The 17,827-nt window shown below is 38.0% G+C and overlaps 1 protein-coding gene across 1 annotated transcript; it reads left to right on the top strand.

Moving 5' to 3' along the window:
- The first annotated feature begins 13,977 nt into the window (after positions 1 to 13,977).
- LOC135753695 (uncharacterized) lies at positions 13,978 to 16,807 on the top strand. Its single transcript, XM_065271642.2, has 3 exons — positions 13,978 to 15,278; positions 15,552 to 15,868; positions 16,371 to 16,807. The coding sequence occupies exons 1-3, from the start codon at positions 14,086 to 14,088 to the stop codon at positions 16,724 to 16,726; spliced, it is 1,866 nt and encodes a 621-aa protein (XP_065127714.2). The 5' UTR covers positions 13,978 to 14,085; the 3' UTR covers positions 16,727 to 16,807.
- The last annotated feature ends 1,020 nt before the right edge of the window (positions 16,808 to 17,827 follow it).

Raw genomic sequence — 17,827 nt, 5'->3', positions numbered from 1 at the left:
ATAAGTCTTGTAGAGATATGGAAGACGTATTATTCAAAGACGATCGTCAGCAGATGTAAAGATCTTTACAAGACGTATCTGAGACGTACGTGTGCTATCTGGGTATATATATCATATTTATATGAAAGGTAATATTTTATATATATGAAATTGGAATTTATATTTATATAAAATTGCTATCAGCAGTGTTTGAAAGGCACAAGGCTGAAATCAATTCTGTGCTGTAAATCCACAGTGTTGTGCAGGTTGTGGTTAAAGTCATTGGATTAGTGTGTAAAGTTTTGAAAACTGTGTTTAACCAATGAAAAACGAACTAGAGTTTGGTCCACATGAACTGCTGCTGTGCAGACTGTAGTTATAGTTTTGCACATGTGACTCCAGTTGTGCCCACTGTCGTTTAGCAATCGAAAAAAACTGTAATACATTATGGTTTTTATGAAATTCTGTGCAGGAATTAATAAAATTCTGACTCATTAATAAGGTATAGTGAATTTTATATTTCAATAGCATTGTACTAATGCAATTAGCGTCGTGGCAATGTGCCGATTTATTAATTTTTTTATTCTTATTTATTTTTTAATAGATAGATAGATAGATAGATAGATATAGATAAATATAAAGCACAATGACAGCATATAGATAAATATAAAGCACAATGACAGCATGAATCAATGAACAATTTGTCATTGCTAGTCAGTAATAAGTTTATATGTAATTCTTCCACAGTTTATAAAAACCTGACTTCATAAAGAACTGCGTGTGGGCTCACGTGGAGTCTGCTGGACTAATTTTTATGTTTTTCGGGGCCGCCACTTTAGTTTATTCCTTGCAAACTGGTTTTGGTTGAGCGCTTGAAAAACTATCTTTTCAGGAAGTGACAAATGCAATAGACCAGGGGTTCCCAAACTTTTTTTCCTGCGCACCCCCTTCTATGTCCCAACAGGGTTGGCGCACCCCCAATCCCCACTTCAAAAAAAAAAAGACTTTTGTTTTTAAAGACTCATGTTTAATCATGCGCAAATAACCAGGGGCGGTTGCAACAGCCGGACGTTAAGAAGTTGGGTGTAAGTCCTACATCAAGCTTAGCTACGTCTGACATTGTGAAAATATTTACGCGTGTTGCACCATCTGAAACTACGACCAGACGCAGCTACGCTCAGCGTAGATTAATGCGCGCCCCGTGTATGTGTTTAACCACTGTGATATTTAGATGCCATTCGAGTTTACTATGGTAAAAAACTTACACTTACTGCCGTCAGCTAATAGATGATATATGAGTTTCCTCATGTTTACCAGTGCGCTCTCCTTCTAGATGCCTGCGTAACGTGCAGACCCATCATTCACGAAAGCCTTTACTGTTCGCACAAAAGGTGTATAATAGTTTGCAGATTCATTATAACAGCTTAAGTTTCAAACAAAATTAAATGAAAGCTTTTAATAAGTTCCCTACAGTGTCTTTTTAAGTATGTATGTATTTTATTATATAATTCATTGGCGGTCTCTTTACCATGCATGAAAACACATTGCTCGCGTATCCTGTGCATTAGACGTGCCCATGTCTCGTCACATTTCATTGTTTCTATTTGTGCCATAAAAAGTCTCTCTCTCTTGGTCCCTCTCCTCCTTTGTGACTAACAACTTAATCATAAGACGTCCCACACTTGACAGTTTCCCTGATTTCAGCCAGTTAAGCATATTTATAATATATATGGAATGAATGAAACGAGTTGGCACGCATATAGCGGCTGCAGTGCATAACAGAAGAGCAGTGCGTAGAAAAAGACAGCAGCTGTCTTCTACGTTTCTATCAAAAACTAATTAAGTATAGTTTTTTATTTAAAATAAAAGCGATTACAAAGGAAATGTTTACTGTTCATTTTTGTATTTATTTATTGTATGGAAAAATCCCACTTAAAGAAACAGACCGCCATTACATTTTTCCTCTCGCGCACCCCCTGGTGGCAGCTCGCGTACCCCTGGGGGTGCGCGCACCACACTTTGGGAATCCCTGCAATAGACAATCGTTCTATAATTTCCACAGATATGTGTACTTCTTCAAACAGACAAAGGATGTTTAAATTCAAAAGATGCTGTTGTGTTCACCAGTGACAGGGCTTTTTTATTATTTGTCCAAGGCACCGAAGAGTCTGAACTGAGATTCTTCATAAAAGTTACAGTATGACGTTCCGTATCATTTTTCTTGAAGTTTGAATTAAATTTAATGTCTTTCAGGAATGCTGTATCGCGAGGACAAATCAGTGCCTTTGTAAACATATGGGATGCTGTTGCAACCTATACAGCAGGAGGTATTTGCAAAAAGCGTAATTAGATGCTACACTTTGTACTGGCAGCTAGCCTACTATTTTCACCTCAGCTTTTTTACATTAATAGGATGCAATAATAAAAAGGAGTTTAAATTAATATGTTTATTAAAGTTATTAAATGGATGCTGCATTCTGGGAGAGCAAAAGCCCTCCGTAACACTACCCAGTAGGCTAAGCATTTTCATTGTTATTAAACACTCGTAAGGCACACTATTTCCACTTGTTTTATTGAAAATATATTCCTTTTCGATGTGATATTTGAGAGGGCAAGTGAGAAAAGCGAGCACGGCAAAAGCCACTTCCAGGGACCATACAAGGCTGTACTGCACATGCCGTTAATATGTCCGCGTGGCTTTTTAAAATGTACTGTTGTCCAAATAGACAATAATAATAGAGCTGAATTCTTTTTTTCACAAATGTAAATACATCAAAACAAAACCTTTATTTGTCTGTGTTTAATAACGATTTTCTTGGATGGGTATTTTCCATCATTAAACTGTATGAAACCTCATAGGAATGACCCCTGCTTGACACCCTTCTATGCAGGGGTCCAGTCCTGGTGTTTATTCGCCTTTTTTCTCAGCGCTGTAGAGTATTACAGTACGAGTCTCTTTGTTAAACTTGTAACCGACTACTATGTTACTTTCTAGCAAAATTTCATCAGCCACGATGTTCTTATTTTCATGAAGAAACTTTGTCAGGCAGATATGCCCGTGCTGTTTTTTTGGCGCCATACCAAGATGATTCAAGTCAATTTGCCATTCACTCACCGGAGTACCGTGCGAGCTGCATGGGCTATCCATGTTTGTGATTTTCGTAACTCTGATGTTCCTGGCTTTTATTATACATATTGGGGCCCCACCTTATATAATTTATGATGGGAGCATAGAATGTGGTTTTAACGTGGACCACTTGTGTAAACACTGTTTTTATTGTTTTAGTGTAGGAGGACATGATTTACGATGCAATGAACATTATCCACCATGTCCACCGTGTCGTAAACAACACATCTTGCATTCAAATAACCCTGAGGTCAAAGGTTAGCCCCTCCCCTGAGGCCAAAGGTCAGCCCCTCCCCTGAGGTCAAAGGTCACCATCAATCATTTTTAATGGTACAGTATGTCCCTCATATTTACTACTTAGGTGTTAAGTCAGTTATGTTAGTTTAACGTAAATTAGACAGTCCAGAGTTAGACAGAACCGTTAGTTAGAGAAATTTATTTTATCAAGACATAGGATTAGGGATGGGTATTGTTTGGGGTTTTTTCGATACCGGTGCCAAATTGATACTTTTAAAACGGTTCCGGTGCCTAAACGGTGCCTAAAGCGATACTTTGAAAAAAAGAGTCACAAAAAGATGGTAGATGAAAGTACAGCATAAAACACAATGAAAATTCTTATCTGTTTGTCATAATTTGTTTATTAATGATTTGCCTAAAGCACCATCATCTTTTAAGACCTGCATTCTTGATTTCTTCTTTATAAGATTTTTGATTTGTGAATTAAATAAATCTTCTCAACACTCCACTTTGAGCTCAGAAAAATGTTCTATGATTGGTTGTTAATAATCTGTTCAATGATTGGTTAAAGCGGCTGCCGCTCACAAAAAGATAAAGGGCGAGTTCTAATCGAAAGTGATCCTCCCTATTGTCCATTGTCTGCTACTGTATGTATTTACTGTTTACTCCTAACTGTTATTGTGAAGCGTACTTGAGCTATGGAAAAGCGCTATATAAATTAAACTTGTTATTATTATTATTATTATTATTCCCTTCGAAGATCAGATCTCTTGAACTCTAGAGAAAGTTGCGCAATTGTGTCTCATAGTGTGGCTAGTTAAACACACTTGGCAAATAGAGCAATAAAATACAGCGTCTTTTTCTTTTTATTTGGATCGACTGTTCATGTGACATCCTCTTCGTGAAGTGCCTTGACGCAAAAAACGGCATTTGGCATTCACCCCAAATATTTTCTCGGCTTGTGAAACCATTCACGTTTTGACGCTTTCTGCTTGTCTCCGATGAACTTGACACCCGTGACTGCCGCGGTCCATCTCAGGCCGATATAAGCCGAAGTACTAATAAAACATTAGTGAGATAATACGTTTTAGCAAATGAAGAAATGAAGAAATGTTACCATATTAGCAAAATAAGCTGCCGTCAGATCAATTGCGGCATTCACGCGCTCCTCAGAGGTTCTCATTTTCCAAATTGTTCTTTAAAGTCAGAATATAAAAATAACCTGGACATAACGTTATGTTTTTACAAAATTTGTTCGTTTTGTATTATTAGGGATGTGCAGATGAGGATTTTTTCACATTTTAAACTTATTAAACACAGCGCATATTTTAAATGAAAATGTATTTGGCAAAGTTCAAAAGTTGGCTACATCTAATCTTTAACATTAGATTATTTAATATTTACATTTATTAATAAACTATTTTTTTAATGTTTGTTCATTATTACTCTTGACGAAAAACTCAACTCCAATAAAATAGTAGCTCCAATTACAAACTTGCTTATATTGCTTGTTTATTAATAAAACGAATTCAACGGATGGTATCTGCGTTAAAACACAAATAAATGTAAAATTTAATTGACATAATTTTTCATTACTACGAATGCTTATTTGTTCATTTTTTTTATTAAAACAGAACAACAATAAATTAGTAAAATGACTTGCTTATATTAAACAAAACATTTAACAAAAACGAATAGACGGAAAACATTTTACCGGCCCTATAACATAAATAAATCTAAGATCCTTAGATTTTTCAAAACACATGATTGGTTTACATTTTTTTATCAATATAAAGCTACAATAATGTAAAATATGAACAAACTCACCTAAGTTAAGCGAAGAAATCAAACTTGAATCCTATGTATTATATCAAAGCTTTCCGACTTTCACATTCACGTGAATTTAGTAAGTCAGGAAATTATTTACACCATATGAGTGTACTATAATTTAACTAGCGATTGTGCTGTGCTTGTGTAATTATGCTTTTTGCGCTACAGAGAGCAAAATACTTCAGTCAACTGTTCATGCATTAAAGAGGCACCGAAATGAGGCACCGAAATCTGTGTTCTGATTCGGTCCGGTAGGTACCGCCCATATAGGTTCCGGTGCCATAATGGCACCGCGTTTCGGTACCCAACCCTACATAGGATATGGACTTCCGGTTTGTGGGCTAATGGAGTAGACGTGCTTTCTATTGCTCCTGTACCTTTCAGTTTAACCCAACATTTTAAGCCAATGTGATCGTTTACTCCGTTTCCAAGCTGATCTAAAATACTACGCACGCTATTATTTTGTTTAAACATGACTTCTAAATCGGCCAAGCAGAGCAAAAAAGAAACGAAAACGGACTCTGTGGACGACGCTGCTGGTGAGCTCAACATGGCGGCGATGGTCAAGCTCCTGGAACAACATCGCCATGCCTTATCGACCGAATTCAAGACATTCATTTTGTCACTCGAAGAGAAGATTGATCGCATTCAGACCACAATGTCGGATCACACACATAAAATTGCTTCGCTCGAATCGAGCGCCAATGATTTAGACGAGCGGGTGCAGGCTATGGAAACGACTTGCGCCGCAATGGCTGAATGTAATGCGAAATTACAAGATAAAGTGGTGGACCTTGAGTCACGCAGCCGCCGAAATAACATTCGAATTGTAAGCTTACCGGAATCGCTCAAAGGGCCACGTCCTCGTCCGGTTTTTTTCGCGCAAGTCCTCGCGGACATCCTGGGAGAAGATATTTTACCCTCTCCGCCGCAGATCGACCAGGCACACAGAGCTCTCGTTAGTAAACCAGCGACTGGGAAGAGACCGAGGCCAGTAATCATCCGGCTTCACCACTACCGTCAAAAGGAGTTGATCATCCGAGAGGCTCAAGCCAAAAGAGGTAAACTGGTTTACCAAGCCAACCCGGTCACCATCTACGAGTGGCCACTGAACGCGCTAAATACCGATCCGTAATGATAGAACTATATAACCTTGGATTCAAACCAACTTTGTTTTTTCCTGCACGGCTCTCAATTTGGACCAAAGACGGAGGTAAGATGATGTTGTCTTCAGTGACAGAGGCCGAGAACTTTGATGCGGCTGCCAGCTTGTCGGATCATGGGTCATAAACTGTCCAGGAGTGAACCAGTCTACGGTGCTATATTGTTTATATTGCTGTTCTCAATTTTCCGGTGGTTAAATTGACAGAGGTTACAGAAACTATTTCCATTGTTTTCCCTCTGTGCGGATGCCGGGGTGATTTTTTTGGATTTTGGCTTCTTTATGTTTATCTATTTTGCCCCTCCCCCTTTTCCTTCCTTTTCAGTCATAACAGAGAGTCGGGAATTGTAGTAGTTTTTCTATCTGCTTAATGCCGTTTATAACAACTGTCCGGTTGGCTTGTCATGATTATTGCACTGGTTATTTAGTTGTCTTACAGTATTTGTGTATTAATGTCTGAATATACAGATGCCCTGTTATTTTCTGTTATTTTCTGATATTGGTTTGTTTTACTGTTCTCAGGTAAAATTTTACATTAATCTTTCTTACTCTCCGGGGTGGGATTTCAGGAGCCCTGGATTATACCATATTTAACCTAAGGTTTAATTTTCTTTATACCACTGTTTTGCAAAACTATATTGGTTGCCTCATAGCTGGCAATTGCATCTTGCAAAATTTCATTTTGACATTCTATTTTTACCTATTTTGTTCCTGTATGTATTAATTTATAGGAAATTAGTTTTATTCAGTTTATTTTTATTTATTTTCGTTTCTTGATGCTCTTCCCTTTTGTACTTTTATACTATAAAAAGTTGTGTTCTATACCTGTTCAAGCTTTATAGGGCTTACTATTGGAATAGGGGAATGAGATCCAGAGGGATAGAATCAGTAGCGGAAGTCGAGTCTAAGTGCTCAGGCAAGTTAATTGTTAAGGCGGGTGGGGGGTGGTTAGCAGAGGTGTCAAGTAACGAAGTACAAATACTTCGTTACCTTACTTAAGTAGAAATTTTGAGTATCTATACTTTACTGGAGTAATTATTTTTTAGACGACTTTTTACTTCTACTCCTTACATTTTCACGCAAATATCTATACTTTCTACTCCTTACATTTTAAAAATAGCCTCGTTACTCCTATTTCATTTCGGCTTGTCATCTTTCAAAAATAACCTATCAAGACAAATCGCGCCATCCGGAAACAGTGAATTTGATTGTGGTTGGATGAGAAGTATAAACATATACGATTCCGACACGCTATTGGTTTGAACGCGATCCATCGCACCTGCGTATGACACAAATCACGACACACTTCAGTTACTCCAACGCTGGACACAGCAGACGTAGCGAAGATGTCCGTGGCAGAGGCTCAAAACTCAAGCGAAATGTTTCAACAACCAAGCACCAGCACCAGCGAGGAAGTTGGTAGCCAGGAAGACCAACCAACCCTTATACAACCCCAAATCAGAAAAAGTTGGGACACTGTAGAAAATTGTGAGTAAAAAAGGAATGGAATAATTTACTAATCTCATAAACTTATATTTTCTTTACAATAGAATATAAATAACATATCAAATGTTGAAAGTGAGATATTTTGAAATGTCATGCCAAATATTGGCTCATTTTGGATTTCATGAGAGCTACACATTCCAAAAAAAGTTGGGACAGGTAGCAATAAGAGGCCAGAAAATTTAAATGTACATATAAGGAAAAGCTTAAGGACTAATTTGCAACTTATTAGGTCAATTGGCAACATGATTGGGTATAAAAACGCCTGTCAGAGTGGCAGTGTCTGTCAGAAGTCAAGATTGGTAGAGAATCACCAATTCCCCCAATGCTGCGGCGAAAAATAGTTTTCTGAGTTTCTCAGAGAGAAATTGCAAAGAGTTTGAAGTTATCATCATCTACAGTGCATAATATCATCCAAAGATTCAGAGAATCTGAAACAATCTCTGTGGGTAAGGGTCAAGGCTGGAAAACCATCCTTGATGCCCGTGATCTTCGGGCTCTTAGACGGAACTGCATCACATACAGGAATGCTACTGTAATGGAAATCACAACATGGGCTCTAAAATACTTCCTGAAAACATTGTCGGTGAATACAATCGACCGTGTCATTCGCCGTTGCCAGCTAAAACTCTATAGGTCAAAAAAGAAGCCATATCTAAACATGACCCAGAAGCGCAGGCGTTTTCTCTGGGCCAAGGCCCATTTAAAAAGGACTTTGGCAAAGTGGAAAACTGTTCTGTGGTCAGACGAATCAATATTTGAAGGTCTTTTTGGAAAACTGGGATGCCATTTCATCCGGACTAAAGAGGACAATGACAACCCAAGTTGTTATTAGCGCTCAGTTCAGAAGCCTGCATCACTGATGGTTTGGGGTTGCATGAGTGCATGTGGCATGGGCAGCTTAAACATCTGGAAAGGCACCATCAATGCTGACAGGTTTATCCAAGTTCTAGATACATATGATCCCATTCAGACGTAGTCTCTTTCAGGGAAGACCTTGCATTTTCCAACACGACAATGCCAGACCACATACTGCATCAATTACAACGTCAAGACTGCATAGAAGAAGGATCTGAGTACTGAAATGGCCAACCTGCAGTCCAGATCTTTCACCCACAGAAAATATTTGGCGCATCATAAAGAGGAAGATACGACAAAGAAGACCTCAGACAGTTGAGCAACTAGAAGCCTGTTTTAGACAAGAATGGGACAACATTCCCATTCCTTAACATTGGTCCTCCTCCAGCTTTTCCTTATATGTACATTAAAATTTTCCGGCCTCTTATTGCTACCTGTCCCAACTTTTTTTGGAATGTGTAGCTCTGATGAAATCCAAAATGAGCCAATATTTGGCATGACATTTCAAAATATCTCACTTTCTACATTTGATATGTTGTCTATATTCTATTGTGAATAAAATATAAGTTTATGAGATTTGTAAATTATTCCATTCCTTTTTTACTCACAATTTCTACAGTGTCCCAACTTTTTCTGATTTGGGGTTGTACATCCCTGGCCGTACCTGGAAGAATTTTTTGAAATGGTTGGATCGAAAAATAACTCGCATGCGTTGTAAGCTATGCGCACCCAAATACCATGAGCTAATGGCTTTCAAAAACTCACCATCTAATTTGAAAAAGCATATTGAGGTAAGCTGAAATTTTGTTATTATTAGTCAATTATTAATTAATTTGAAGTTTTACTTTAGCCAAATGTTATCTGAGCTTAAATTATTGCTATATTTGTAAGTTAATTGTGCAACGCTATAGTTTTTGTTATTCTCAGTCGATTATTGACAATATTGTAGTCACCTAATAACTTAAAAATAATGATGCATTTGCAATGTTTGCTATGCTAAACTTGGGTAACATGCCAATGGTTTGTTTGCCTGCTAGCAGTAGGCTATGATTTAACGTTGCAAATTAGTTTGGTGGGCTTGGTGTGAGTTTTGAAATTCAACTTTCACCAAATGTTTTCTTGGCTCATAATATTACTATATGCAATATTTGTAAGTTAATTGTGCAAAGCTATTAGGCTTGTTCGACTTCATGCGGCGCCGTAAGAACTTGCAGCCGGGTGACGTCAAAGTACCGCGAGAACGATTAGAGAAATCTTAAGAAGTCTAATTTTGTCTCGCGGTACTTTGACAGGGTTTCCGCGGGGTTGTAAAAAGTAGTAAAAGGTAGTAAATTAAATTATGCCAAATTAAGGCCAGTAAAAAGTAGTAAAAAGTAGTAAGCGTCATCTGACGAGGTAGTACATTTTCGATTGCCTTTTGTAATGTTATGATGCCTGGAAATTAGTTCAAATCACCTGCATATCTGGGCAAATAATCAAAGGTCTTTCGTCTCTGGGATGTGATCAAAGCCTGGAGTGGAACCAAATCACGTTCCTCTCTCCGCTGTAAGCGTTCTGTAATCACTACGGACCGGATCCACTCCGGGTTTTCTGACTGTATTACGTTAAGCTGAGGTAAAACTTTATTTCAGCTAGCATGGTCAAACTTATAATGCAGGAAGGCTCCGATGTTTTGAAGATCGATAAAGGTGTAAAAGACGATTGACTTGGCTAAGCGAAATGATGAAGATTGGCAAGCCTTTCAGTTCGTGGGCTAAGAAAACAGGTAATTGCGTGTCTTTGCACAGTATGACTAACGTAAGGGGTCCTCTATTTTGGGGGTAAATGATTTCTCACGTTACTGATCATCCGCGGCACGCTTTTTAATGCTATGCTGATATAGCCAGTGACTGGTACAACGGGTTTGTTTAACTCGTGGGTAAACTTCATGTGGCGCCACAACCATAGATATGTATATAAAGGCTAGATGGCTCAAGGCGGAGTCAGCTGTGTCGTCACTTGGCGGCCATCTTAGGTCAGTGCTGCCATAGTGCTGCTCCGTGCTGCTGTGGATGGAAGGTGAGTGACATACGCCACATGGATTAAAGTGAAAAAAATTCTTCTGACTGAAATTTTTTTCAGGCCAAGTCATATTCCTTTAACTAACACTCTATGTAGCCGAGACCAATAGCATTTTAAGGGGAGATTTTTTTGCCATTAATTCCATATTAAAGTCTCCTGTGGCATATATAGGTTGCTGTAGTTTGCATGGCATTTAAGAGATGAAGGCAAAACAGCTAAATAACTGACTATATAAAAAGATAACATGAATATCAACACCTTTAATGAATCTTTTATTAATTATTTATTAATTGTAAAAGTTGAAACTGTTAACATTAGTGAATGCACCATGAACAACCATCAATTACTGTAATGACATAAACAAGAATTCATTAATGCTTATATACTCTAAATTATTTGTTCATAATGCATTTACTAATGTGAAGAAATACAACTTTTTAATATCATATTATTCAGTACACATAAACGAATAATCCAGGGTCTGTTCTGTTCACACAACAGTTTACAGTCACAGCTATACAGTAACGTTATAAATATAAACCCTGAACGAGTAACTCGAGTTAAACTCGTGTACAATTCGCGCACAGGATCACTGTACCTTTATCAACAAAATATTATGTTTACAGTAGAGGCAGCGCTGATGTGCTATTTTATGCGCAATACTTCTGCAGTTTACTTTCTCCTAAGACCTAAATGGTCGTGTTTATATGAGGATACTTGCAAAGACGGGATTTTTGACGCTATTTGTATTTAAGGCCAATAAAGTGGCAAAAATACTCACAAGCTCAATGAAGCGAATGCGCGGCTTACGTGTTCAGCTCTGACACAGAAACAGCGGATGCATTTAACGTTAGCACTGTTGTTTGTGTTTGAATGGCTTAATATATCACTTGTTTATAAACGGCGGCGCTTAAATATGTGTGCAAATTTTAAGTTTTTTGAGACCACACGCAAATGAAACTGCAAGAACCGACAGGTGGATGACATCAAAGTGACGCGAGAACATCAGAAGCAGTCTCCTCTTATGATTCCTGAAATCGCTCTCACGGGATATGGATGTCATCTGCCTCTTGGTTCTTGTGGCGCCACGAGTTTAATAAACCCGTTGTATCAGCAACTGGCCTGATGAGCATAGCAGTCAAAAACGGGACGCGGGTAATCACGTACGTGAGAAATCATTTACCCCCAAAATACAGGAACCCTAATCGCAAAGACACGTAAATTACCTGGCGGTTTGGTTTTCTTATCCCACGAAATGAAAGGCTTGCCAATCTTCATCATTTCGCTAAGCCAAGTCAATCTCCATTGGTCTTTTACACCTTTATCAACCGCCAAAACATCGGAGCCTTTCTGCATTACAAGTTTGTCCATAGCTGAAAAAAGTTTTACCTCAGCTTAACGTGATACAGTCAGAAAACCCGGAGTGGATCCTGTGCGTATGATTACAGACCGCTTAGAGTGGAGAGAGGAACGTGATTTGGCTCCACTCCAGGCTTTGATCACATCCAACTTAAAAAAAGGTGAATACACGTCGTCTTTATGATTTAATAATTTTGCAATTGACGGAAATCCGTCTAGCGACGGAAAACTTTAATCCATGTACGCCAACTAAAATGCTCGTAACTTGCTGAATTCTTGACGGATTTACAAACGGTTTGGTTTTTTACAAACGTTATTAACGTGGCTATAATTATGGATGCTTTAACATGTTTCATGAATTTTTTATTTATTTTTAGTATACGTATTCAGTGTCATAGGTACATCTTTGACGTTTATAACAAACCACTGTTGTGTGAACAGAACAGACCCCTGGATTATTTGTTTATGTTTACTGAATAATATGATATGAAAAAGTTGTATTTGTTCACATTAGTAAATGCATTATATAACATAAACAAACAATGAAAAATATAGAGTATATAATCATTAATTAATTCTTGTTTATGTCATTACAGTAATTGACCGTGGTTCATGGTGCATTCACTAATGTTAACAGTTTTAACTTTGATTAAAAAATAATTAGTAAATGCTAAAATAAATACATTTACAATTAATAAATAATTAATAAAAGATTCATTAAAGGTGGTGATATTCATGTTTTCTTTTTATACAGTATAGTGAGTTATTTATGTTTTGCCTTAATCTGAAATGCCCTGCAAACTACAGCTACCTATATGTCACATGAGACTTCAATATGGAATTTATGGCAAAAAAATCTCCCCTTAAAATGCTATTGGTCTCGCCTACATAAAGTGTTAGGTAAAGGAATATGACTTGGCCTGAAAAATATTTCAGTCAGAAGAATTTTTTTCACTTTAATTCTTTTTTGTATGTTATATATGTCAAAATCTGTGTAAATAATAGAAAGGTCGCTGATTAACACTTGCAATTCAGTGTCGTGATGGTTTTAAAAAATATTCTGAAGGTAGTAAAAAAGGTAGTAAAAAGTAGTAAATTTAACTTAAGGATTTCTGTATAAACCCTGTTTGACGTCATCCGGCTGTCGGTTCTTGCGGCGCCGCATGAAGTCGAACAAGCCTATAATCTCCAGCTATTTTGATAAGTATGTACTACTAAGGATACTAGTCATGATCCTGTCTGTGTATGAGAGTGCAAGCACCTGTATGGGGCAGGGCCTATGGGTCCTTGTAAAGAGTTAGGCCCAACTATTAGCCAAATGCTGTTTAAAATGATTTTCAGTCATGCCAGCAGCTGCTTCTGGTCCTAAAACAGCTGTAAAGGGATAGTTCACCCAAAAAGAAAAATTCTGTTATTTTCTCATCCTCATGATGATTAAAATCTGTATGAATTTCTTTATTCTGATGAACACGAAGATATTTTGATAAATTATGGTAGGCACACAGATAATGGTACCCATTGACTTCCATCATAATAGTTTTTCCTACTATGGAAGTCAATGGTTACAATCAGCTGTGTGCTTATCATCATTTATTAAAATATCTTCTGTTCATCAGAAAAAAAATTATACAGGTTTAGAACAACATGAGGATTAGAAAATTATGACAAATCTCTTATTTTTGGGTGAATTATCATTTAAAGCTGTTTTAGCCACAAGCAGCTGCTGGCATGAATGAGAAGTAGCATTGAATTTATTTAAAACTGACTTTGGCTAATAGTTTGGCCTATTACCTCTTTACAAGAATAGGGCCTGTCTCACACAGGCACGTGCACTCTCATACACATAGGGTCGTGACTATTCTTAGTACATTGGGTGAACTATCACTTTAAGTGGCAATATTCTGGACTGCTCAACATAATTGCATAGACCAGTGAAACTGCTCCATAACTTGTAGTCTGACCTTCATTCATGAACTTTAAGCATGACATTAATACAGCGGAAGTCCTAGATATTCTAAGCTTGTGGTTTGAGAGAAATAATATGAATCTCAATCTGTGCCTGTGCATTCATTTTTCTCCACAGAAGAAACACCCCACTCGTCTAGAGAGGTACACAAAACTTACTTCAGCAGCCATCAAAAGGAAGTCATCCACTGAAGGTTCTTTGGCCCCACCCTCCAAACAAACCAAGCTGTGGGAAACTCAAAGAGTGTCCCAGGCAAGTGTAGATAAAGTAGTCCTCCAATTTATTGTCCAAGGCTTGCACCCACCACACATTGTTCAGCAACAGGGCTTCATTAATCTTGTGCAACATCTTCAGCCAAATACAAATGTCATGACACGCAATACTGTTGTCAACAAAGTCACAAAGGCCTCTTTTGAAATGAAAAGAAAACTGAAAGCTGCTCTAAGTGGAATTGAGTTCATAGCAACAACAACGGACTGCTGGACAGCACACCGTTGCGGTTTCATTGGTGTCACTGCACACTGGTTTTACCCCCAGACCATGCAGAGATCCTGTGCTGCACTGGCATGCAAGCAGCTAAAAGGGTCCCACACCTTTTCTGCCCTGGCTGGTGCCCTAAATGATATTCACACAGAATTCAATATCAGAGAGAAGATTGTTCGCACTACTACTGACAACGGATCAAACTTCCTGAAAGCCTTCAGAGTTTATGGGCAGACTGATGAGAACAACAATCCTGAACCTGTAGGAGAGGGTGATGGAGAAGAGGATGATGGTGGGCAAAATGATGATCACGATGAAGAAGAGGAAAGCTTTGAGGGTGTGGATTTTGTTGATGCCGGAGCTCTGTTGGACGAAGATGATTACTTGGAATACCAGCTACCCAAGCACCATCGCTGCGACTGCCACCTCCTTAATTTAGTATCCACAGTTGATGCTTCAAAAGCAGAAGTCAATCCATTGTACAAGCGTGTGTCAAGGTCCACATTTGCCAAATGCTCTAGCCTGTGGAACAAAAGTTCAAGATCAACCACCGCATCTGAAGTAATTGAAGACCACTGCAAACTCCAACTCGTAAGGCCTGTTGGTACAAGGTGGAATTCACTATTCTCAGCTGTAGAAAGAATAGTGAGAATAACAAGAGAACAAGGCGAAGGAGCCCTCGCAGCTGTCTGCAGTGAACTAGATACACCCAAGTAAGTGCTTTTTTTCTGCCTTTTAGTTAATGAAGTGATAAACAATAGATTAAGTCACAGTTTTATACTTTGAATAATATAGAACACATGTATGCACAATGCCAATATTCAGTCCCCATATTTACTATGGAAATGATTTGTAGCAACACAACTACATTTCTAAAAGTCTCAGATGACAATATTTTCCTTTTAATTATCAGTTTCTCCAGTTGAAGGTGCTATATCAAGTAGGCTAAATGTTCCATGTTGTGTTTTTCTTTTTTCTCTGTACAGATTTACTCCAGTGGAACTTGCATTTCTTGCAGAATATTCAAAGACAATGAGCCCAGTTGCAAAGGCACTGGATGTTCTTCAGGGAGAAACCAGTGTGCAGATGGGTTGGTTGGTCCCCACCATAACTCTACTAAGGACCAAGCTCCAGCACCTTCAGGTCACCTCCAAGTTCTGTGAACCTTTGATTGCTGCACTTCTTTCAGGCCTTGAAAAACGATTTGGCGAGATGCTTGCTGATCCAGAGCTGATTGCCGCAGCCATTCTAGTTCCTAAATTTAAGACCTGCTGGACAAGTGACGAAAATATCCTCAAACTTGGTAAGTGTCTCACTTCTCAACTTCCCCTTAAAGGGATAGTTCACCCAAAAAAGAAAATTCTTTCATTTTCTCATCCTCATGTTGTTCTAAATCTGTATGATTTTTATGTATTTCTGATGAACACAAAATAAGATATTTTGATAAATGATGGTAAGCACAAAGTTGATGGTACCATTGAATTCCATCATATTTGTTTTTCCTACTATTGAAGTCAATGGTTACAATCAGCTGTGTGTTTACAATAGTTTATTAAAATATCATATATTGTGTTCATTTGAAAAAATTCATACAGATTTAGAACAACATATAGATTACAAAATGATAACAGAATTTTCATTTTTGGGTGAACTATACCTTTAATGTGTGTAATTTCTATGGAAACCATTCAAACTCATTTCACTGAGTTTAAAAAGAAATTTAATGGCACACACACACACTATCCAATACACTTACAATACTGTCATATGGTCTAAATTTCCTGATTTTTGTTTTTATTCCACAGGCCTTGACTACATCAAAAACCACTTGGACTGTCAGGCTGAGAATATCATCAATGAGGGCTCCCAATCATCTGAGGAAGAGGACTTCTTTTCCTCCTTGAAGAAGACCAACCCGCTTGAAACAACACAGCAGTTGGATGCATACCTGGGGTGCCCAGGAGACACAGTAGAGGTACTGAAGTCCTTCCCAGCTGTGTGCCAGCTATCACTTAAGCTTAATATGGCACTCCCTGCATCAGCAGCCTGTGAAAGACTGTTTAGTGTTGCAGGGCTGATCTTCAGGCCAAGAAGAGCATGCATTGGTTCAAAGAACTTTGAGAACCAGCTGCTTTTGCGGCTGAACAAAGCCTATTGGTAACTCTGTCACATGTTCTGTGCTTAACTGATGTTGATTACCCTGTTGTTGTTTGAGTCCAATGTGTTTGTTTCAATAAAGGTTATTGATGACATGCCTCTGAAGTTTGACTTTTTGCACCATTTACAAACTTCTAGTCAACTAATCATATCTTCTGCTCCATGAAACACAGCTCAGGGTCAGTAGTACACATATATGGTTCTTGTAATGTGTATTTTCATTGTACTAAAATGTGTTGTTTTTTAATGGGCATATGCAGTATGCGGCTGAAACGGGTAGCCTAGTACATCCCAAATTTTTCAACTTTATAATTTTAATATAATCATTATGGCCTTTAGAAATGTTTTTTTAAGGAGGTGGGGTAGTGCACAATAGGCCCCTGTGGCACAGCCTAAGCGTTTGTCATTAATGGCATTTTTTCCTTATTACTTTTACTTTTATACTTTAAGTAGTTTTGAAACCAGTACTTTTACACTTCTACTTAAGTAAAAAGCTTGAGTTGATACTTCAACTTTTACAGAAGTCTTTTTAAACTCTAGTATCTATACTTCTACCCAAGTAATGAATGTGAATACTTTTGACACCACTGGTGGTTAGTGGTGGAATGGTGGGAGTTGGATATTGGTCTCCCTTCTTTTTTCTCCTATACTTGGAACCAGAATGCTTTAGCCAGTTCAATGCTATCCCATTTCGTTAAACTCACAGAATGGCTAATACCATACTGTTAGGTGACAGAAGCATACGCTTAGTGTCGTGGAACACAAAGGGCATGAACAGTGCCGTCAAAGCCAGTAAAATTTTAGCGCATTTATGGGATCTCAAGGCAGATATTATGCTCCTACAAGAAACCCACCTACGAACGGTAGATATACTTCGTATCAAAAGACCATGGATGGGTCACCTATTTCACTCCAAATTCTCTCAGAGAGCCCGTGGGGCTGCTATTATTATCCATAAAAGAGTTATGTTTGAACATAATGAGACTAATATAGATCCTAATGGCCGTTTTGTTATGGTTTCGGGCAAGCTTTGAAACATACCAGTAATTTAACTTCCATATATGCCCCTAATTGGGACGATGATGAGATTTTCGTCAAGTTTTTT

The sequence above is a fragment of the Paramisgurnus dabryanus genome, chromosome 10, assembly GCF_030506205.2.
Source record: "Paramisgurnus dabryanus chromosome 10, PD_genome_1.1, whole genome shotgun sequence".
NCBI classification, from domain to species: Eukaryota; Metazoa; Chordata; class Actinopteri; order Cypriniformes; family Cobitidae; genus Paramisgurnus; species Paramisgurnus dabryanus.
This window is presented reverse-complemented; position numbering and strand designations above follow the sequence as displayed.